Raw genomic sequence first — 23023 nt, forward strand, 5'->3', positions numbered from 1 at the left:
GTGACGTCATTCCGAGGGCCGTTAATGGAACGTGGAATTATTAACTTTATAAAGGGAAATACAGTAGTTGATCTGCCTTTAATGCATTAAAGGACAAAATGTATTGTGAAAGGTGTTCGTCATTTGAACGACTTCTTTCACATGAAATAAAGTCTTTTTTTTAAAATAAAAACGGCCATGTTATAATTTGTTAATATTTATTTTAAGTATATTCCCCAGCTCCAACTAATACAGCTTGGACATGTTTGCTCCGCGGGACCGACCCGGTCCACCCGGGGCTTCGCTGCGACTCGGCCCGCGGGGTTGAGGAGACCCCGCTGGAGGAAGGACCGGCCCAGAGCCAGCCCCCGGAGCACAGCCTGTCTCACCGACATGATTACTGACGAACTACCAAAACAACCACTACTGAGCATGCGCAGAAGCGACAGGGACTACGGAGGCTCCGAAGGGTCAAAGCGAGAGTTACAACCATAGACTGTAAGAGTCAAAGCAGAAGGGACAGATTCAAAGATTCATCAATCAATCAAATTTTAATTGTATAGCCCATATTCACTAATCACAGTTTGTCTCATAGTGCTTTAACATGGTGAGACATCCTCTGTCCTTAACCCCCAGCAAGAGTCAGGAAAAACTACTAAAAACCCTTTTAACAGTAATCAGATGTGACGTCATTGTGGGGGACGTTAATGGAACGTGGAATTATTAACTTTATAAAGGGAAATACATCAGTTGATCTGCCTTTAATGCATCAAAGGACCAAATGTATTGTGAAAGATGTTCGTCATTTGAACGACTTCACATTAAATGTAGTCTTTTTTTTTAAGTAAAAACGGTTAATATTTATTTTAAGCATATTGCCCACCTCCAACTAATATAGCTTGGACATGTTTTCTACAGCTTTTACAAACAATCAAAACAATCATGATGGCGACAGACTCATTTTTGTATCTCATTTCAGAGCATTTAATCAACAAAAGTCACTGAATTATAAGGAAACCAAATATGAATACAAAAATGACAACCCACTAACCCAACAATTATAAATTGCTAATAAACTAAGAGTATAAAGTGGACATTTAAAAGAACACAAAGAAAGTTAATGGTATAAAATAAAGCAATAGAGCTTGTTAGCCTGTTTTCAGACTCAATGACTCTGTTCATCCAGGATCAAGTGTTTATGGTGTGTTGTCTCTGATTGTTTTTTCGATCCACCCGACGTAGTTGCTCACTTTGGTGTAAACCTTGAGGTAGTATCCAATCAATCAATCAAACAAATTTTAATTGTATAGCCCAGCATCACAAATCATAATTTGTCTCATAGGGCTTTAACATGGTGAGACATCCTATGTTCTTAACCCTCAACAAGAGTAAGAAAAAACTACTAAAAAAAACGTTTTAACAGGGTAAAAATACGTGGAAACCTCAGAGAGACACATGTGAGGATCCGTCTCCCAGGACGGACAGAAGTGCAATAGATGTCAAGTGTAGGAAAACTTCAAGATAAAGGTTTTAGCAGCAATGATGAGGGTAAACATTTTGAAGTATAACGTCACTACTATATGTCAAGCAGTCCTGCTGCAATCATAGTCTATGGTCAGCAGCCAGCAAGACCATGATCCACCATCAAGTTCAGGATGCACTATAGTCCACAGTCATTTTCCCCTGCCACCAGTTAGGATCCATCATCAGCTGCCACCTCGGTCGTGGTCCACCACCACCATTATCTGACGCCAACGCGATAAAGGATCCGCCATTATTATTACGATCAGCCAGCACGATACACAATACGCCAAACTAGATCCACAATTACGATCTCTTATACGCGATCCACAGATCTTATTCCATGATGTGCACATCAGTGTTTTCCATAGAATAAAATCAAGAGGATTTTTCATCTTTAATGTTTCAATGTCTTTGTTCCAGGCACCAGGAAGAAGCTCCTCTTAAGTAAGACCCTCGATTGGCTCCAGACCTGCTCAGCTGAACCAATCAGCAGCCTCCGCTCCAAATACCTATCAGATTATTTAATTAAACCTTACAGTCGTTTCAGTCACATTGATCTTCCCCATACTTGTATCTGGTCACTGTGACCTTTGACCCCTGCCCACTAGAGCCTAATCAGTTCATTATTGAGTCCATGTGAACCTGAAAACACAACTCCTCCCTCCTAAGACAAATCAAAGTGATGAACATATTTTATTATTTTAATCACAATAAAATATTCAGCACATTAACTCAGAAAACAGCCTGCAGCTCATTTCTCTTTTGTAAAGTACATTTTCCTGTGTAGTATTTAAACCTTATGAAATACTACTGATCAAACACTGTGTACTATTTAAACCTTATGAAATACTACTGATCAAACACTGTGTACTATTTAAACCTATGAAATACTACTGATAAAACACTGTGTAGTATTTCAACCTTATGAAATACTACTGACAAAACACTGTGTACTATTTAAACAGTAGAAAATTCCTCCTGCCGAGAAATTGTGAATGTGTACCTAGTGCTTGCTGTCGACTCGAGAGAGACATTTATAAAAGCCAGCAAAACAACAAACAAAAATATGAATGAACGCAAAGGCCAAAAGATAAATCAGACTGGCTACTGGCTTTTATGGCTGTCTACAGACTGCCATGTGGCCGCTAAGTAGTCATCCTCAATACTTCTTCGCCTTCTAAAAACTTGCTGCTGCTTGAATCGCAACATATAAGACATTGAAGGAATCTTTCCTGGCTACACACACTTTAAAAAATAATCTACAGTCTAGCAAAGCCCTTGAACAACCTGCGATTATTCAAAATCTATAAGTCCTATCTGTGAAATAAAAATACCGTGAGATCACGGTCAGAATATTGTGACGGTGACGGTGGGAGCGAGTTAGAATAATGTTTGACTTTCGGGCTCCTTCCATATACTTCCTCTCAAAATTAACATTAGACCCAACTGTACCCAGTTGTGGTCATAAAATTGCTACATGAGCAGTGACATCTCTGTGCATCAATGTAGAATATAAGGCATGGATAACAATGTACATTTCTCCTTTGCTTTATCACAGTTTAATCAGGCACAGTATTAGCTGATACTGGGAATACAGTCTTTGAGTTTGAAGTTTAGACACGAAGATCAAGCAAATGGGCCTGATAGATGTGGAGCTTTTCTTGAATTATTTTGAGTCCAAGCGAACAAACAAAATCTAATAAACTTTCATAAACCAGAATATATCTCTATGAATAAATCACAAGCAGCTGAAACAGCTGCCCCAAGCATTTGAAAACAGTGTGGCAACAAAGGCAGCTGCCTCCAAACATTGTGCCTCAACAAAGGCAACAAAGGCGCTGCCTTTGGTTTGTTAGTGTTTAAAACGTGATAAAAGGCGATGAGACCCTGTTTCTGTTCAGAAGAAGTGAAACAATTCTACAGTCACTGGCACCAGGTGAAATGGACACGCACAGATTCTGCTGTTCCATCTGTCTGAATCCACTCAAGGATCCGGTGACTACTGTCTGTGGACACAGCTACTGTAAGAGCTGTATTAACACCCACTGGGACAATGGGGAGGAGAGAGGAAGCTACAGCTGCCCTCAGTGTAGACAGACCTTCCTACTGAGGCCCGTCCTGGAGAAAAACACCATGTTAGCTGATCTACTGGAGGAGCTGAAGAAGACTGGATTCCAAGCTGCTCCTGCTGTTCACTGCTATGCTGAACCTGAAGATGTGGCCTGTGATGTCTGCACTGGGAGAAAACGGAAATCTTTCAAGTCCTGTTTGGTTTGTTTGGCCTCTTATTGTGAAAAACATCTCCAGCCTCATTTTCAATCACCTCCATTTAAGAAGCACAAGCTGGTGGAGCCCTCAGAGAAGCTCCAGGAGAACATCTGCTCTCGTCAAGACGAGGTGATGAAGATGTTCTGCCGCACTGATCAGCAGTGTATCTGTTCTCTCTGCTCTGTGGAGGAACATAAAGACCACGACATAGTGTCAGCTGCATCAGAAAGGACTGAGAGGCAGAAAGAGCTCGTGCTGAGGAGACAAACAATCCAGCAGAGAGTCCAGGACACACAAAAAGACGTGAAACTGCTTCAACAGGAGGAGGAGGCCGTCAATGGCTCTGCAGATAAAGCAGTGGAGGACAGTGAGGAGATCTTCACTGAGCTGATCCCTCTGCTGGAGAAAAGAAGCTCTGATGTGGAGCAGCAGATCAGATCCCAGCAGGAAACTGAAGTGAGTCGAGTCAGAGAGCTTCAGGAGAGATTGGAGCAGGAGATCACTGAGCTGAAGAGGAAAGACCATGAACTGAATCAGCTCTCAGACACAGAGGATCACAACCAGCTTCTACACAACTACCCCTCACTGTCACCACTCAGTGAATCTACACACTCATCCAGCTTCAGGATCCGTCCTCTGAGGGACTTTGAGGATGTGACAGCAGCTGTGTCACAGGTCAGAAGTCGACTACAAGACATTCTGAGTGAGACAGAGACAGAGATTTTTCAGATTGTGTCTCGAGTGGATGTTTTACTTCCACAACCAGAGCCAGAGACCAGAGCTGACTTCTTAAAATATTCACAGAAAATCACACTGGATCCAAACACAGCACACAGACGTCTGTTATTATCTGAGGGAAACAGAAAAGTAACAGGTATGAGTAATGATCAGTCTTATACTAATCACCCAGACAGATTCACTGGTTGGCATCAGGTCCTGAGTAGAGAGAGTCTGACTGGACGTTGTTACTGGGAGGTGAAGGTGGGGCTGGAGTGGAGAGGAGGAGTTGATCTAGCAGTCACCTACAAGAATATCAGCAGAGCAGGAGGCTCAAGTGGATTTGGATACAATGATAAATCTTGGTCATTATATAGTAATGTAAAGAGATATATATTTTATTACAACAGCATCAGGACTCCAGTGTCAGGTCGTCGGTCCTCCAGAGTAGGAGTGTACCTGGATCACAGTGCAGGTGTTCTGTCCTTCTACAGTGTCTCTGGCATCATGACTCTCCTGCACAGTGTCCAGACCACATTCACTCAGCCTCTCTATGCTGGGGTTCGGGTTTGTTCTGGAGACACAGCCAAGTTCTGTAAACTCAAAAGACGCGAGTCATTAAAAGCAGTGATTTAGATTCTGTGTTTAAATCTTTAACTTAATTTGTCTCCATGTTTGTTGATCAAAGTTCGTGGTGGTGACGTTTCTGCTCCGCACAGAGATCAGCTGTCAATCAAACACAGACTTTCCTTTATCACACATATTTAGTTCTCACTTTGTAAAGACAGAAATCTATAATTACACTGACATGAATGTGTTTGAAAGAACTAATGTTGCTGTTGTTTTCTAAATCAAAGTAGAAATCAGGTTGTGTGATGTTTTAGAACCTGTGTTGATCCTGATCCTCATCAATGAGCTGATTATTTGTTCTTTTCTTTTCCACATGTGAGATGTAGGTGAAACAAACTCAGTGTGTCCATGAACTCACTGAACAAGATTCACTGAACAGACTTTATGATGAAATGATCAATGACCTCAGAGCATCAACATGTCAAACAGGTCAACTACACTCTGGTTGGATTCACAGAGCATCAGTGTTATGGGATGTTTGGTCACATTGTAAATGTGGAGCCTGGTTTGTTTTTATTCCGGCTCATCTCTGTAAAGTGTGAATCCACTCATCCTCATTGTAGTAACATATTTAGTGAACGGGCGTATTGATCTGCTGCTGCATAAATTTCTGTTCTTTTTGATTTTCCTGATCTGAACTGTCAGTTCCATTGGAGAGTGTCCTGATCAAGTCCCTTTGAGGGTTTGTTTTGCAGCTCTCATCATATGTGTTTCTTATACATATACAGTGAAATCTCTTATATATGTAAAAAGCAATACAAATGTCATGTGTGAAGAAGCTGAAACTTTAAATAAAGAATAAATCCAGTCTGTAGTGGCGGTTTCACTTTGGTCAACATTACCAAAGGCCACTTTTTTTGTTAAGATTGACTCGTGTCCAACATACATACCTTGTCTTGTTGTGAAGACCTAATGTCGAATCTTCCAGGCGGGTAAATCTTGACAGGTGTTTATTTTCCAGTTCCAGCACAATTCACAGACATACTCCTGATCAAAATCTTAATTGCATGAATTTGCATTTTGCACTGTTGAATCTTAGGAAGGTTCTAAGTAGAGTTTCAAAATGCAAAAAGAAGAAATGGGAACAAGAGCCCAAAAGTTGTGAGCAGGCAATTTATTGAAAACAACAATTTAACTGAAGTAGGCTGTTCATCAGCTGATCAAAAGTTTAAGACCACAGCTAAAAAAAAAAAAAAAACCTCCTAAAACAGAAATTAAAGTGTCAAAAACTGACTCAGTAATGAGTAGCTCCACCATTATTGTTGATCACTTCAAAAATTCGTTTTGGCATGCTTGATGCAAGTGTTTCCAAAAGGCTAGTGCGAATGTTGCGCCAAGTGGTGAAGATGACTTCACGAAGGGCATCCACTGTCTGGAACTGAGGTCCATTTTTGTAAACTTCCCTTGCCATCCATCCCCAAATGTTCTCAATTGGATTAAGATCAGGGGAACACGCAGGATGGTCCAAAAGAGTGATGTAATTCTCCTGGAAAAAAGTCTTGGTCAGACGGGCATTGTGAATTGGAGCGTTGTCTTGCTGAAAAACCCAGTCGTTACCACACAGACGAGGGCCCTCCGTCATGAGGGATGCCCGCTGCAACATCTCCACATAGCCAGCTGCTGTTTGACGCCCCTGCACAACCTGGAGCTCCATTGTTCCATTGAAGGAAAAAGCACCCCAGATCATGATGGCGCCCCCTCCACTGTGCTGCGTAGAAAACATCTCAGGTGGCATCTCCTTGTCATGCCAGTAACGTTGGAAGCCATCAGGACCATCAAGGTTAAATTTGTTCTCGTCAGAGAATAAAACTTTCTTCCACCTTTGAATGTCCCATGTTTGGTGCTCCCTTGCAAAGTCTAAACGGGCAATTTTGTGGCGTTGAAGGAGACGTGGCCTTTGAAGACGTTTCTTGTTTTTGAAGCCCGTCCTTCGCAGATGCCGTCTGATGGTTATTGGGCGGCAGTCAACACCAGTAATGGCCTTAATTTGGGACGAGGATCGTCCCGTGTCTTGACGGACAGCCATTCGGATCCTCCGGCTCAGCGCCGGTGAGATTTTTTTGGGTCTACCACTTGATTTTTTTGTTCCATAACCCTGAGGATCTTTTAAGAAATGCAAAATGACTGTCTTACTGCGTCCAACCTCAGCAGCGATGGCACGTTGTGAGAGGCCTTGTTTATGCAGTTCAACAATCCTACCACGTTCAAAGACGGTGAGCTTTTTTGCCGTTGCCATCAAGAGATCTTCACAGTGTGATTACTTGACAGGAAATTACATGGAATCCAAATTTTTGCACAGATTTTGGCTTTTAAAGGCTGTGGTCTTAAACTTTTGATCAGCTGATGAACAGCCTATTTGAGTTAAATTGTTGTTTTCAATAAATTGCCTGCTCACAACTTTTGGTCTCTTGTTCCCATTTCTTCTTTTTGCATTTTGAAACTCTACTTAGAACCTTCCTAAGATCCAACAGTGCAAAATGCAAATTCATGCAATTTTTTAACTGGTCTTAAGATTTTGATCAGGAGCGTACCTTATATTGATCTTATACCGAACTGGCGATGCTGTCTTTTCAACCTGTCACGATATCACGATAAAAAACGTATTTCGGTCCATTCCTTAGACTTCGCACTCACCACGATGTACATGTGCTCAAAAACAACAACGCGCATGTGCACTGAACAGCATTACGGACTAATCAAGTGTCGCAAACAACAAGCCGTAAACAGCGCCCAATACAGAATATAATTAAATACAGCAGACATACTCTACAAAATATATGTTAACTGTGTAAAAATAAAACTTAAGAATAAAATTGGGCCAAGCACAGAGCCCTCTGGAACACCATGGTTAACTTTGGTGCGCACAGATGACTCATTATTAATTTGCACAAATTGGGAGGGATCAGAAAAATAAGATTTGAACCAGTTTAGGGGGGTTCCTTTAATGTTAAATAACTGTTTTAGTCTCTGTAATAAAATTTGATGTTCAATTGTGTTGAATGCTGCACTGAGATCTAACAGAACAAGGACAGACTCAAATCCCTGATCTGAAGCTATTAGAAGGTCATTAGTGACTTTTGTCAAGGCTGTCTCTGTACTGTAATTGGCTCTAATCCCAGACTGAAAGTCTTCATTTATATTATTTTCCTGGAGAAACTCACACAGCTGATAGGCTACAACTTTTTCTAAGATTTAAGACAGGAAGGGGAGATTAGATATTGGCCTGTAATTGGCTAAAACCTCTGGGTCTAGGGTTATTTGAGAAGGGGTTTGTTTGCAGCTATTTTAAAGGACTGTGGTACATAACCTGATGATAATGACAGATTGATTGTGTTAAGTAGCAAACTATCAATTAGGGGCAGAATTTCTTTAAGTACTTTTGTAGGAATAGGATCTAAGATACAGGTTGTTGGGTTTGAACCTGAGATTATTTTAGTAAACTGATCACGGGTGATCAGAGAGAAGCTGTCTAAGTAATGGGAAGGATTCTCAGCCGTTTCTGAGATCTCTGCTGTTGGGAGGGTATTAGTGCCAATTGAGGGCAGGAGATGGTTGATTTCATTTCTAATAGTTAGAATTTTATCATTAAAAAAGATCATAAAGATATTGCTATTTAGGGATCGAGGAATACTGGGTTCGGTGGAGGTGTGACTCTCTGTCAGCCTGGCTACAGTGCTGAAGAGAAACCTGGGGTTGTTTTTATTCTCTTCTTTTAGTTTTGAATAAAAGGCAGCTCTTGCTTTGTGGAGAGCCTTTTTATATTCTTTAACACTACTCTTCCAGTCTAGGAGATTTTCAACACTGTTGCTTGAGCGCCACTTCCTTTCTAGTTTTCTCGATACTTGTTTTAACTCATGTTTCTTTGAGTTATACCACAGAGCTAATTGACTATGTTTGACATGTTTCTTTTTAGAGGCGCTATTGAGTCTAATGTTAATCGTATTGAGTCTGCAGAAAGTAATCTTTATTAGTTAAACACGTCTCTTGCCCCAGTGATTCCAAAGAACCTGTGCTGTCTTAGGTAAAATATAATAATAGTCCTGAGGTGAAACTCCCCAGGTGGCATTGTGGCAATCATTAATTTCCCCGCTTAACACCTCGCTAGACTATGAACAAGACTTCAAATGAGTTGCAGCTGAGTTTAGGTTTAGGATTAATTGATAGACTGGAGTTAAAAATAGCAGCAACTCCACCTCCTCTGGGAACGTGTGAATTTAAATGACTAGGGGGAGTAGATTCATTTAGACTCAAATATTCATCAGGATGCAGCCACGTCTCAGGGAGGGGCTGTTATTGTTTAATTTAATAATTTAATCGGATGGTGGACAGACACAATCTCTATGGGGTTGTGTGACTGATCCAGAGGGTGCGCAGAGAAGTGTGTAGCACTGCAGCTCTGCTTCCTGGTCCCAACTCTGGGTTGTCATGTGATAGACTGGGTAATATTCCTAGATAAGAGAGCTGCTCCATCCCAAGTGGGAACACGTCTCTCCTAACAAGACCAGGTTTCCTCCAGTGGGTAAAAGACAACATGCGGCTAAACTCGCATCACCTGTTGTGTTAGGGAGAGGGCCAGAGGAAACTACTGTGTCCGACATCGTTTTTGCAAAGATTCACTACAGAAAAGAAAGATTAATAGATTCACAGAAGACCCAAGCGTTGCTGTTTGGCTAACATAAACATTGTTCCCGTGCAACTGGAACTCTATATCAACTCGGGTTATTCGGGTGTGACGTCATTCCGAGGGCCCTTAATGGAACGTGGCATTATTTACTTTATAAAGGGAAATACAGCAGTTGATCTGCCTTTAATGTATTAAGGACCAAATGTATTTTGAAAGGTGTTCGTCCTTTTGAACGACTTCTTTCACATGAAATATTCTCTTTTTTTAAAAATAAAAACGGCCATGTGATAATTTGTTAATATTTATTTTAAGTATATTGCCCACCTCCAACTAATACAGCTTGGACATGTTTGCTACTGCTACAACTTTTACAGCTTTTAAAAACAATCATAACAATCATGATGGCAACAGACTCATTTTTTGTATCTCATTTCAGAGCATTTAATCAACACAAGTCACTGAATTATAAGGAAACCAAATTTGAATAAACAACGTACAACCATAGCTCTAAAGACGATAACCCAACAATTATAAATTGCTAATAAACTAAGAGTGTAAAGTGGACATTTGAAAGAACACAAAGAAAGCTAATGGTAATAAAATAAAGCAATAGAGCTTGTTAGCCTGTTTTCAGACTCAATGACTGTTCATGCAGGATCAAGTGTTTATGGTGTGTTGTCTCTGATTGTGTCTTCGATCCACCCGACGTAGTTGATCACTTTGGTGTAAACCCCGGGGTAGTATGCAATTGCGCAGCTGATTCCCCAGGAGACAATGCCCGTGAATTTGCCATCGCAAATGAGAGGACCACCGGAGTCACCCTGTGGATACACAAGTAAAATTAGAGGTGAGAAAGTCTTCCTTAATCCATGAGGAGTAGACGATTCCCCTTTAAGAGAAGGAATCCTACCAACTCTTTTGCTCCTGTGACCTCACTAGTAGTGACGTTGACATTCTTTTGTTTGTTAGTGCATTAAAGTTTGTAAAGAAAGTCTTGCGTCCAAGTGCAGCCTCACAACCGTCCCTCCAAAAGAGTAGAATCTAGTTTCTAAACCAATAATGAAAAGGGGCAGTTAATCATAGTATGTACTGCAGGAAGTCAAACGTGCACCTAGCACACAGGGAAATGAATGTTAACATTAGTATATAATATATAAGGCAGCATCATTTTGCACACATGCATTAGAATACAACATAAAACAGATAAATCCTTCCTGTACCTGGCAGGAATCTTTGCCACCCCTGTAGTTTCCAGCACACATCATGTTTGGGGTGATCCTCGACCAGTAGTAATACCAGCAGTACTTGTACACCGTTACATCCACAGCACGCAGCACGGGGGAGAGCACACGCTTGTACCTCTGTGTCACACCCCAGCCGCTCACGGTGCACACAATTGGATTGGTTGTGCCATCTGGGAGTTCAGCGGGCTCGACGTAGCTGTTCAGCTTTGCGGGCTGTTTTAGCTGAAACATGAAGCAGAAAGTCAGGGCATCGAACACACACATGGACAGAGAACAGGAGCACACAACGGGCTCCAGGGACCGAATCTCCTGTTTACCTTGAGGAGCAGGATGTCGTTGTCGAAGGTTCGGCTGTTAAATCGCTTGATGAAATACCTTTCGACCTCGAAGACTTGTTCTGATCCTTCGTCTATATCCAGGTTGTGTTCACTCAACACCACCCTCATCCGACTAAGCCTGAGGGTCACACAGGGCTTCAGAATATACCCTCTACCACATCTTTACTGTGACTATACACATTCTGGCATCATTAGTATTATTAAAACTCTTCTTCCTGCCCATTAACCTTGTAGCGCTTTCTGTAATTATCTTTCTAGTCTCGGCACTCACGGTCTCCAGCAGTGGGCAGCAGTCACCACCCACTGAGCGTGCACCAGTGTTCCTCCACAGTAGTGTTGCCTTCCTTCTGTCTGCAGCGACGCCTGATATTTGATGGAGAACTTTTGGACCTCTTGACCCCCGATGATCCTTGTCGCCTCTGTGAACGGAGAGAATGGGCAGCAGGTCAGGGATGTCGGCCGTGAGGTTGTCGACAAAAGGAAAAGGGGGGAAATGGTTTTAAAGGTTGAATGTCTCTAGGAATGTTAAACACTCAAGGAACTTACCTGATACTGTGAAAGTCAAAAGCAACAGCAGAATACACCTTTGCAGGGAACCCATATTTGTACTCATCACCTGTAGTGAAGAAACATGACTTTTTAGTAGCTTGTACATAAAACAGTGTGAAATTCTATTATCTATTTATTCTTTTGTAAAATAAAGTGAATGCATTATTCCAAGGGTCACAGTAAACCCTGAGCTTTGTGGCCTAACCTCTAAATGTGCAGAGTATATAAGCTTCAGCTTGTGTGTGACACCTAAAGGTATTTTTATGGATGACTAATCTTTATCATTCATTCAATAAATGTTTTACCTGGTGCATATATTCCTGACTTATTAAAACACCATCATAACCCTGAAATCGTCACACACTCATATTTATAATGACATTTATTTCTTTAAAAAAGAGATTAGATCGCCTTCTACTTACCTGTCAAGTCCAAACTCAAACAATCTTCTGATTATCTCCAACTGGAGGGGCCAGTGCTCAGCTGTTCCCTTTTATAGTGTAACTGTACCCTCAACCAAATCTTTTGTTTGAATAATCTTTTCATCTTGTTGCCTCCATCTCCCACTGCAACAAAGAAACTGACCTACTACATGACAAAGCTCAGACGTTCTCTTGTATCTGGTCAATTTCTAAGCCAAGCCTTTCTGCTCGCACCTTGGGATATGATGCTATTTAAGATGGGAACGCCTGTGCACAGCCCTCATTGTTACTGGGTCACAGGACAGAGCAATTGTTTACTGTCTTGTCGGTGAATAAAATACAAAATAAAGTCCCACTTTAATTTGCATCGTTTAACTTGAACTGAAGCTGAAAAAAGAGTTTCGAGGTTTCACGTTTATTTGTGTATATTTTATATTGTAGAATATTATTTAACACATATTTACAACAACGCAACATGTTGAAGTCTTCACTCTGTGCTGTTTATATTAATAGACAAATAAATTACTAAATTCAGTCATTCATTAGTATCTGAATGTCACGATCACATCACGTGAAAGACATTAGTTCTCTATTGATTTCCCTTTAAGCCTGTATGAATCACTGACCCCCACAGGACAGAACCAAGGGACACAAACACTTTCAGGTTAGTGTGTAACTGTAACCTTTGTCCTCTCCATTACAGACTTTGGTTCTACTCCACTACACACCCTTGTTTTTCATACGCCACTGCAGTATCTCAAGGATCTCACGGTTCCTCACAGTAAGCAACACAAACTGTTTAACTCTAAAATTGAACATAAAGCTTAATAAAACTAATACCATATATCACTATAAATGCAACCCAAAATAATCCACAGGCAAAACTTTTCTCTCTATTCATCTTTTGTCTAGTAAATGTGAAAAGGAGAATAGAGAAAATATCATATTCCCAGAGCTCAGAGGTGTTGCCTGTAAATTGTTTGTTTTGTCGGATAAAGCACAAAACCTCACCTCTTCGTCCTCACCTTCGTCTTCATCACAACGACCGGCCTCTCCGCTTCTTCGGTCACTTTCAGCCCCCACAGCCTGAAGACAGGCGAAGATCCCACGTTTATGTCCCAATGACATATGTGAAGAACTTTTTGAAATTTTACTCATGTATTTTTGGATATTTCATATATCTAGAATGGTTTTGTTTTTGTATATATGATATTACAACTACTGGATTGTAGATATTTGTGATGGGAGTAAGACATCTATTGCAGATATTATTAGGAATAATCCAGAATGTTCTTTTTGACTGGAAAGAATTGAATAATATATGTATTTCTCCAATGATCGTAAGTCGGTCTCAGTCGTCAACCCTGATGTTTGTACAGAACCAAATAAAACTAAATCTAAACTGACAGAAATGAACTTTGAGATTATTTTTTTACTTGTACTTATGACCTGTACTGCAGCCAGCCACCAGGGGGCGATTGAGACACTTCGGCTTCACTTTTACCAGCTGTTGTGTCGAACATCTTTATCCAGAGGAAAAAAACTAAAAACTGGAACAAGAGATCGAACCAACAGCCAATCAAGTGTTATTTTCATTATCTAGACTGACCAATCAAAAGAGTGGAGGCGTTGCCCACTGTCTCCTCCTCCTCCCAGGACTCTAACACGTGAGGGGGGGTCGAACCACGGTGGCCACAGCCCAGTTCCCACAGGACAACATTTATTTTTACACAAGAGCAGAAAACCTCCCTTTTTTTTACTATTCCGTTCAGATCTTTGTTCTGTGCTCTCAAGTGACATGGTTTTATGTTCATGGGTTTTAAGACTGTTGCCGTACACACAATAGAAAAATAGAAAAATCTAGAATGGCAGTAATGCTTTGTTTTATGGGTCAATATTCCAGATAATTTCCTGGAAACCTTCCCTCTTGATTTCCTTTAACTTAGCTGGTATAGTACCAGGATGTTTCTATGAGAAGTAGTTCCAATATGATACTAATTTTGGTAAAAGTGTTAAAACTCGTGTTAGAAAAGACTTTGAATCTGTGAGTAAGAAGCCTGAGAGTAAATAAAAGTTGGTCATAAACATATTAGTTTAAAGTACTCAAGCAAAACAAGTGAGTGCTTAATAATTGCCACTTTTTCTATTTCACAGACCAGTTCAGCTGAAGCCACGTAACGTTTGGTAATTATGAGGAAAGATATCAGGATAGGGGGATATAAATAAAAACCTGTAAAATATTAAATATAATATTGTTTTCCTGGAGAGAACAGAGTAAATTCAATACAGATATGTTATACAAATATTCTCTCTATGCAGCTAAGTTAGTTGTGTTGAGTTGAAAAGGCAAAAATGCTTTTCTTTAAACCAAAGTTCATATTCACTCTTGAATTCTGTTGCCAAGTTACTAGTAATGACAAATCTTTGAGTATCTGGACATATTTGTATCTGAGGACATTTTTCAGAGGAAGAAACACGTCAGGTTTGATCCGGAGGTCGAAGCTGAGTCACTGGAGCTGTTGGAGAAGTGACGACACTGAGAAGTGCCACCTCGGTGTGAGGACGTGCAGCGGGGATGATCTCAGATCTCAGGCTCCGTTCCACTCAAACACTTGGTTACAGCCATGAATTAATCATTCTTTAAGTGGGCTGAGTTTTTTACGTTTCCCAAATATTTGATTACAGACATGGTCCCTTGAAAATCTCATATTCAAATGTATATAATCCCAGATTCAGTAATAAAATCAAATACAGCAAAAAAAACATTTAGAAAATATTTAATTATCATCAAATAGTAACAGAGACACAAACACAAATATATATATATATGTGTGAGCGCTTACGTATACGTAAACTTAAATATAGGGTCCACTTCTACTTTTTGGTACATTTCATGGGCTTCTCCAGTGTATGTGGCATTTGTTATATAATACAATATAAAGAAATCCAATGAATGTAATGTATATAAAATAAAATTGTTAAATATTAGAGTTATATATTAATTTATAGCATTTTCTGTCTGTAAAACCACAAACAAGTTACAAATGCGGAGTTATACACAATTATTGTGTTTCTTCTTCTTCTTCCGATCAATGCTACAGTGAGTGTGATTTATTGGAAGCTATTTAACTTCAACCCCTTTATTTCCAGTCGGCTGATGAGTTTACAGTGAGTGAGAGTATGAGAACACAAGCTTTGTGCTTAGTGATGTACAGCTGGCTTCTCAGTCCAGGGCCGGGCAGATGAATGTGAGCACGGGGGGGGGGGGGGGCACCGGGATCAGAGCGGCACCGGGAGCCTGGCGGCAGCGATCAGCAGCAGCGAGGGCAAACGACAGGGCCGAGGTCAGGGGCTCATCAGAGGGTTGATGAGACCTGCTCCATTTTTAATGACACCCGGCCGCAGGAATAGATACGTGACAGCCCTGCTGGCCTGACCCGGTCAGACACGTACGCCTCCACTGTTTGTCATCAGTCCCTCATCAGTCCTTCTCGGGGAAATCCCCCTGAGCAGAGAAACGCTGCAGAGACCCCCACTCGTTCCATTTCATCCCCACCCACAGCTTCCATCATGAAACATGTCACGTGTCACATATTAGGCTCGGCGGTAAACATCAGAGCAGCGGGACCTGACATACAGGTTCGTTACCACACAATAAGCACAGTTTATCCTTTTAATGGGACAATGAATGGGCCGACAATAAACTGGGTGATGGGTGAACAATGGGGGGGGGGGGGGGGGGGGGGGGGGGGTAAAGAAGCCTGAATAGGTCGTGGACGCGGCGAGACAAGGGGCTGTGCTGCAGAAGCTTCAATTATATATCTGTTTGGGACAAGGAGGTGACCATGGGAACGGAAATAAGAACTATAAGAAACCTGAGAATGCAGGTGTGATGCCTTCGCGTTAAGATAAGACAAGGAGCGCACAGGTGAAGCCTCTCAGTGAGGCTGCTGCTCCCTTTGTCTCACCATGGACCTGCCGTCCCTACTGCTGTGTATACTGCTGGAGTTACTGGCTGTGAATTGTAAGTAAAGCCTCTTTATCGTGAATCTGCAGGCTGTTTATGAAGAAGGGGTTTAAAGTGAAGTTTTTAGCCTCTGGGTCACATTGAGTTTAAATATCCTGGAAAAACAACATAGCGCTCTCACAGTTTTGGGTTCATAAACTGAATGTGTATTAACATGGGTGTGCTGTGTCTATGTTTTTAACAAACATGCACATCTTGTAGCTGTGATGCTTTTAGATGCTGACGCTCCCTTGAGGTGCTTTGGCAGGAAAGTGTGACTCAGCCATTTTCATCTGGGCATGACTGAGCGTCTTTGCTGGAAAATCGTAAATCACACAAGTGGAGAAACGTGGAGAAATATGGGAAATCATTCGGATAGACAGGAAATTAAAAGATGATTCTATTTTAAAATAGCATTGTTTTACATCATGGCGTCGTGATGTAAAGCTTTGTGCTGTGAGTACACTGTGTCATTGTTCCAGCTCTTTGTTGCTGTGCCCATCAAAGATGTTTTTTTCTCAGATAAAGGGCTTTTGAGATGAAAAGGTCAGTAAAAGTGTGCTTATTCATGTAAAGAACCTGAAACCTGCAGGAACAACAGATGAGCCCGACAACAAGTAACCAACAACAGGCAGTCGTGGCCAACACCCGCTTTTGTGCCCGGCAATTATCTCTGATAACCATCTGGAACTGGCCTAGGGTCTGGGACTTTTATTTTCCGGATAAAATTGTAATTTTTTGAGGGGAAAATGTAGATTCATGTGCATTAATGGTGGATAACAAACATTACCAGTTGAATAACATGTACCTGCTTGAAATGCAAAGTTTATAAGTGAGTGCTGGAGCATCGTGTCTTATTCTACACAATCCAGCCCACATGACGCACAATAGGAGACTCATTGTTAAAGATTCGACTCCAAGGTCTTACATAAGCACCTGAATGTGGGTGGTTATCACTGTGTAGAGTTACCACTTAGCTCCTGACACGCAGCATTGGCCGCTAATTATAGCTCAGGATCAACATCTAGGACGTAGATGAGGGGGTGCAGTTTCATCCCTGACGACATCTCTGTGGCTGAAGTTACTCTGATGTTCACTTAATCACATTAAGTTCCAGACGTTTGCATCAATCTCTAGAAATGAGGTCGTGAATCCAACACAGTGAGATGTAAAGATTTTATTCTTGGACTTCAGTATTTTCTTATACTTTACAGCGTCAACTCATGTTTGACCGAAATAACATTTTGATATAGAAGTTTGAAAAGCCTCAATTGTCATTGTACGAGATCATTATGCTAAATTCTGAGGGATACTTCTGATAAGTGACGATCAGTTTAAACAGTTTAAAGCTTTCCCTACAAGGAGTAACAGCTGTTACCTCACTCGGGTATAAATGTTAAACAAACACTTGAAGTAAAAAGAAGATTAAAATAAATCCTCCACACTCGGATGCTGCATCGTCTGTTTTTAACAAACAAGAGATTTTAGCCAGCAGGTGTTCCAACACTTCAATGGTGGCCGCCACTAATTAACACTAACACGACGGATTCAGCTTATTTTAAATGAGCTCCACAATCTTTGTTTACACGAGGACTCACTGCTGCAGATAAACGACACAGTGAAAGCAGGAGGAAAAGGTCGGCACTCTGGGAAGTAACTTGGACTAATGAGTGAAAAGGTTTTAAGGCACCACTGAATTGTGGAGTACAATGAATTCAAAAGAGTATAAAGTGGAAATCAAATTTTGCACTTGAGGAAATGTAGCTACATGTCAGGATCCAAACCTCAATATAAAGAGAGGAAGGTGTGATGGACACTATACGCCTGTGATTGTCGTCCCTGTCAATCACTGCACTTCAAGGATGAGATGGTTTCTAAGTGATCTTCGGCCCCCCCCTGCTGTTTCTTTTACTTCTTTTATTCTTTATTATTATATTTACTATTATTATTATTATTATTATTATTATTATTATTATTATTATTATTATTATTATTATATATACTGTTGCTGCCATTATTACTATATACTGCTATTATATTGGTATAATTACTATCATATATAAATATATTTTATGTTATATTATATACTATATATACTGTACTATTTTTATATACTGTCTAACAATAACATTACCATCCATCATATCATCAGTACTATTACCATCATCTTGCCACTGCACCTTATCTATCTATTTATCTGTGTTTCTGTTTTTATTCTTTCTACCTCAATATTTTTTATTTTATTCTATTGTATTGTTTTTTATTGTATTCAAATATACCGGCTGCTATGACGACTTAATTTCCCTTTGGGGATGAATAAAGCAAACTATCTATCTATCTATCTATCTGATGCTGCAAGTACAGTAATAAAACCACAGCTGCGTTGGCTCTGTGTGGTTTTACACAAAAACCTCCTGGACCAACGGGTGTTGCTCCCTCTGAATCCACCCGGAGCTTCTCTTTATCTCCATCCCTGTGTGTGTTTCAGGTTCAGACAATGCAGAGGAGCGAGTAGTGGGAGGATACCCAACAGGCCCACATACAATGAAGTACATGGTGTCGTTGCAGACCAAAGGCCGCCAGCACATCTGCGGGGGCTCCTTGGTACACAAGTACTGGGTGCTCACAGCGGCGCACTGTAACATCGGGTGAGCTCATCTTCTCTCTCTGCCGAGTGTGAAAGTTACACAACCTGTGTGACAGAAACACAAACTTGATGAAGTGGTAAAATAAACCTCAGGTCAGGGGAGGGGGTAATCTGTACGTCTTTGTGTCCTGATTCAGCTTTTTGTAATGGAAGTTGTGTGCGGCAATAAAAGGCGCCTCGACACACAATGACCTCTGTGCGTGTAGACATGTGCGTCAAGGATTTCATTTAAAGATCCAGTCATTTCTCCGAGTCGTATCGGATAGTCACTTCTGCATCACGCGAAACCGGAGCTCTGGTAGGCCCACTCATACGTTGGCCTCGAGGCTCACCGACAACACAACACAACACCTTCATTTAGATCACCGACACTTTGGCTCTTGAGGAAGCAATAATCGTGGACAATGATCGGTGTTCACTGCGGCGTCTTGGATTACAAAAGTAAGTCAGCAAACTGATATTGGCGTTTTATTGAATGACACGATACATTTCCGTGTGTTGTCAAGTTTCCCAAATGTCAGCGTTTCGCCGCTTCCCCGCCAGTCGATAAATACCAGTTTGTTTACAGCAGTTAAAAGCTCAGAGAAATAACGTGTTTTTGGAGTTGGAGCTGACATCACACAGATCATTAGCGTATCAAAAAGCCGACACATAAAGACAAGCAACCAGTCATGCTTACACCAGAAATGAAGGGTTTCTGATGAACATTTGCATAAATTAGTCCGACAGATGTAAAAACATGCAAACTCCTACAGAAAAGTCCTGATCGAACCCAGAACCTTCTTGCCACCATGCTGCCATCATGGTTTTACCTAAAAGTTCCGGAAAAAAGTCACTGTGGTCGTCATTCTTTCCCAGTCACTTTGCTACTGGAGCCTAATATGTAAATTAAAGCCTAGAGGTGTTCATGCTGTCTCACGAACCAAGTGGTCGCCTGAAGACCACGGAGCATCGGCCCAGAGCGAAGCTGTCACGGAACATGTGCTTGACTTTGCTTTGCATCTCTGCAGGGTCGACAACATGATGGTAGTAGCAGGAGACTACTCTCTGAGCGTCTATGAGGGCTCAGAGCAGGAAATCCTGCCCCAACTTCTGGTGCCCCACCCCGAGCACAACGCCCTCAACAACAACAATGACATTATGCTTGTTAAGGCACAGTATCCTAACTACTTTCTATTTTTTTTTAAATGTTTCTCCATATGACTAAATTGGATTTAGGGTTAACTGATCACACTGTCCACTGTCTCTTCAGCTGAGGGCTCCGGTCTATCTGAACAGCTACGTCTCCCTCATTCTGCTGCCCAGGCAGGACGCCTCCATAGCGGAGGGCCGGATGTGTCGGGTGTCGGGCTGGGGATACACCAGCGCCAGCGGAGGCCAGATGCCCTCAACCCTCCGCACCGCCAAGATCCCCGTCGTCTCCACAGAGAAGTGCAACAACACCGAGTCCTTCTCCGGCGCCATCACAGAAAACATGCTCTGTGCTGGTTACACCAATGGTGGAAAAGATGCCTGCAAGGTGGGAGGAGCTCGTTACCAATGGCTTTAATTATTAGGATTTGCATCCACAGCATCTCAATATGCAGGAACAGATTCAGAGACAGAGAGGAGCAGCCAGCAGCACTCACTGTGAGGGAGGACACACAAAAACACACACACACACACACACACACAAACCAACCAGAGAACCAGGAAGTAAACACAGTCTGAGTTCCCAGATTCCCAACAATAACAGTCTGTTCCCAGTGGAATAGAATGTATCTGTTTCAAATTGTAAAATGACACCTTCCAGTGTCATCGCTCCTCTGGGGCTACTACTGCACCTCCACCAAGGCTAATGCCCAGTTCATTATCTAGACTGTTGCTAGTGCTATCGCCCATAAAGTTTTTACCATCCACTCAAACAGTCATAGGGTTTCAGCTGCCGTTGTGCATGACCAGTAAGTGGCATTTATTCAGATCCGCTGCAAAATGTAACCGATCCTTCCATTGGCGGGGGTAACAGAACAAACAAAATCAGACTTTAAATTCTGTATATTAAGGGCCTCTCCAGTAAAGCTCGACTCTTGCTTGTGTTTCAGGGGGACTCCGGGGGTCCGCTGGTGTGTGAAGGGCGGCTCTACGGCGTGGTGTCCTGGGGGAGAGGGTGTGCCGAGCCCATGTTTCCTGGAGTCTACACTGCCGTGTCCAAGTACCGCAGGTGGATAGACAACACCATCTCCAGCGACTACGGCCGGTGTGACAACAATTAGGACGCATCGTTGAAGAGACAAAGACAAAACACTCGGCAGAGACTGGAGGTTCTTCCGCTTGATTTGATATGTGTCGTATGTTCTCTTCATCGTTTGTGCACATTTGATTCTATGTTCATGCGCTAAAGGAATCGTTGAAACATGTTTAGGAAACACAATAATTCACTTTCACGACTAAGAGATAAATGAGAAGGTCAGGACCACTCGATCAGCTAGCAGAGGTTTAGCGTAGCTTAGCATAAAGTCAAGAAACAGCCAATAAGATCTCCGTCGACTATCAGCTCTGGAATATGCAAATCAAATTACCACATGCAATTTGTTTTTTTAGTTTAAAACCCAAAGTGACGACTTGACCAAAAGTGAAGCCAGGTATGAACTCTGCCTCCTCCATGTTAGTGGATGGGTCAAACTAAAACGTCAAAGTACACGTGAATTAGATGGTTCCTGTTATTTTAAGTTTGTTCAAGTGATAATTCTTCTGTATAGTTTGGTTTTAATTAGTTATTTGATGATTTAAAGTGCAAGATGCCGGTCGAGTGTTTGGTTTCACTTTTGTACAGTTTACTTTGTCTATGTTAAAACATAGATTTATGATGGTGCTAAGCTAAGCTAACTCTCCATCTCAATTTTCTCGCCTTGTTGTCGTTCCAGAAAGTGAAAAAGCAGATTTCCCATCTTGTCCAACGATTCCTTCAGGTTCACAAGCTTGAATATTTATCGTTTTCTGTTGTTCATCTATTTAAAAACATTTCAAAAACAAAACATGATGCTTAATCTTCCCTCTGAAAAAAACAGGGTATATATTGACCACATTACCACAACATCAGGAAAGAGGTGCCATATCGCACACAATCAGAGTGCTCACAAAGAACCAGGTCCAACTGGTTCTTTACCGCTGCAAATCATGAGTCCAGTCCAGTCCAGTACAGTCCAGTCATCCAGTACAGTCTAGTACAGTCCAGTCCAGTACAGTACAGAACAGTATAGTCCAGTCCAGTCCAGTCCAGTCCAGTCCAGTACAGTACAGTATAGTCCAGTCCAGTCCAGTCCAGTCCAGTACAGTCCAGTACAGTACAGTCCAGTGAGCCTGCACAGAAACTCAGTGAAGCTCAGACAACAACTTTGCTCTAAACAACGACTTTCTTCTCAATTATGACTTTATCAATGTAACATTACAACTTTATTCTCGTAATATTGCAAGTTAATTCTTAAAATCTCAATTTCATCAACTGACTATCTTGCATATATATCTAAAAAAAACTATATGAAAATGCTACCGTTGGCTGTTTTCTAACCTTAAAATTAATAAATTGAGCAAGAAAATAATAAAAGATTGGAATTGAAGATGAAAATAATGAATCGTTGTTTTTGTGGGTTTTTGTGTTTTTGTTTTGAACCAACTCTGCATAATCAATACAAAATAAAAAGCCATTAAAGAATCAATCTGAACGTCAACAAACTCTATTAATAATAATTAAATAATTAAGAAGCTGTTTGTCGTATGTGAATGATTTCTGCCAATTTCACGTGGTTTATCTGTGGACTCGTCTTCTCATAAACCCGGCACTATGCATGAAGCACCTTTAAGTGTGAGCGTTGAGTACGTGCGTGGAGCAGGAGACGGAAATTGTGCGTTGTGTGTGATGACATCATGACCTGTGTGTTTTCTTTGTTTTATACACTTTAATTAATAAATGACTCAATCATGACGGACTTCTTCACTTGTAATGAAGACATTGCAGCTCTGGGGGGTTTTACGCTGATCCTGGCTGTTATAGCGACTACACAGAACGTTTGGGTCGATAACTGGCAGTCCTCTTCAG

The 23023-nt window shown here is 41.3% G+C and overlaps 3 protein-coding genes across 3 annotated transcripts; 2 read left to right on the top strand and 1 right to left on the bottom strand.

Moving 5' to 3' along the window:
• The first annotated feature begins 372 nt into the window (after positions 1 to 372).
• Positions 373 to 5798, top strand: LOC133004644 (tripartite motif-containing protein 16-like). The gene is made up of 3 exons (XM_061074117.1): positions 373 to 449; positions 3405 to 5098; positions 5764 to 5798. The coding sequence occupies exons 1-3, from the start codon at positions 373 to 375 to the stop codon at positions 5796 to 5798; spliced, it is 1806 nt and encodes a 601-aa protein (XP_060930100.1).
• A 4609-nt stretch (positions 5799 to 10407) lies between these two features.
• On the bottom strand, positions 10408 to 11925 carry LOC133004645 (trypsin-3). The gene is made up of 5 exons (XM_061074118.1): positions 11871 to 11925; positions 11596 to 11743; positions 11304 to 11442; positions 10963 to 11208; positions 10408 to 10563 (listed from the first exon to the last, which is right to left on the bottom strand). Exons 1-5 carry the CDS (start codon positions 11923 to 11925, stop codon positions 10408 to 10410), a joined length of 744 nt encoding a protein of 247 aa, XP_060930101.1.
• Positions 11926 to 16264: 4339 nt separating this feature from the next.
• zmp:0000001088 (trypsin-3) lies at positions 16265 to 21200 on the top strand. Its single transcript, XM_061075370.1, has 5 exons — positions 16265 to 16319; positions 18790 to 18949; positions 19959 to 20100; positions 20201 to 20467; positions 21030 to 21200. Exons 1-5 carry the CDS (start codon positions 16265 to 16267, stop codon positions 21198 to 21200), a joined length of 795 nt encoding a protein of 264 aa, XP_060931353.1.
• The last annotated feature ends 1823 nt before the right edge of the window (positions 21201 to 23023 follow it).

The sequence above is a fragment of the Limanda limanda genome, chromosome 7 (assembly GCF_963576545.1).
Source record: "Limanda limanda chromosome 7, fLimLim1.1, whole genome shotgun sequence".
NCBI classification, from domain to species: Eukaryota; Metazoa; Chordata; class Actinopteri; order Pleuronectiformes; family Pleuronectidae; genus Limanda; species Limanda limanda.

What these genes read in the sequence shown, in the direction of transcription:
- zmp:0000001088 (XM_061075370.1), top strand. Translation starts at nt 16,265, where the DNA reads ATGGACCTGCCGTCCCTACTGCTGTGTATACTGCTGGAGTTACTGGCT. An exon ending in GCGGCGCACTGTAACATCGG is followed by an intron (nt 18,950 to 19,958) that starts GTGAGCTCATCT and finishes GCATCTCTGCAG; the next exon opens with GGTCGACAACATGATGGTAG. An exon ending in GTGGAAAAGATGCCTGCAAG is followed by an intron (nt 20,468 to 21,029) that starts GTGGGAGGAGCT and finishes CTTGTGTTTCAG; the next exon opens with GGGGACTCCGGGGGTCCGCT.
- LOC133004644 (XM_061074117.1), top strand. Translation starts at nt 373, where the DNA reads ATGATTACTGACGAACTACCAAAACAACCACTACTGAGCATGCGCAGA. An exon ending in GACTACGGAGGCTCCGAAGG is followed by an intron (nt 450 to 3,404) that starts GTCAAAGCGAGA and finishes GTTTCTGTTCAG; the next exon opens with AAGAAGTGAAACAATTCTAC. An exon ending in GTTCTGTAAACTCAAAAGAC is followed by an intron (nt 5,099 to 5,763) that starts GCGAGTCATTAA and finishes CTGAACTGTCAG; the next exon opens with TTCCATTGGAGAGTGTCCTG.
- LOC133004645 (XM_061074118.1), bottom strand. Translation starts at nt 11,925, where the DNA reads ATGGGTTCCCTGCAAAGGTGTATTCTGCTGTTGCTTTTGACTTTCACA. An exon ending in TTTGACTTTCACAGTATCAG is followed by an intron (nt 11,744 to 11,870) that starts GTAAGTTCCTTG and finishes CTCCGTTCACAG; the next exon opens with AGGCGACAAGGATCATCGGG. An exon ending in ACGACATCCTGCTCCTCAAG is followed by an intron (nt 11,209 to 11,303) that starts GTAAACAGGAGA and finishes TTCATGTTTCAG; the next exon opens with CTAAAACAGCCCGCAAAGCT.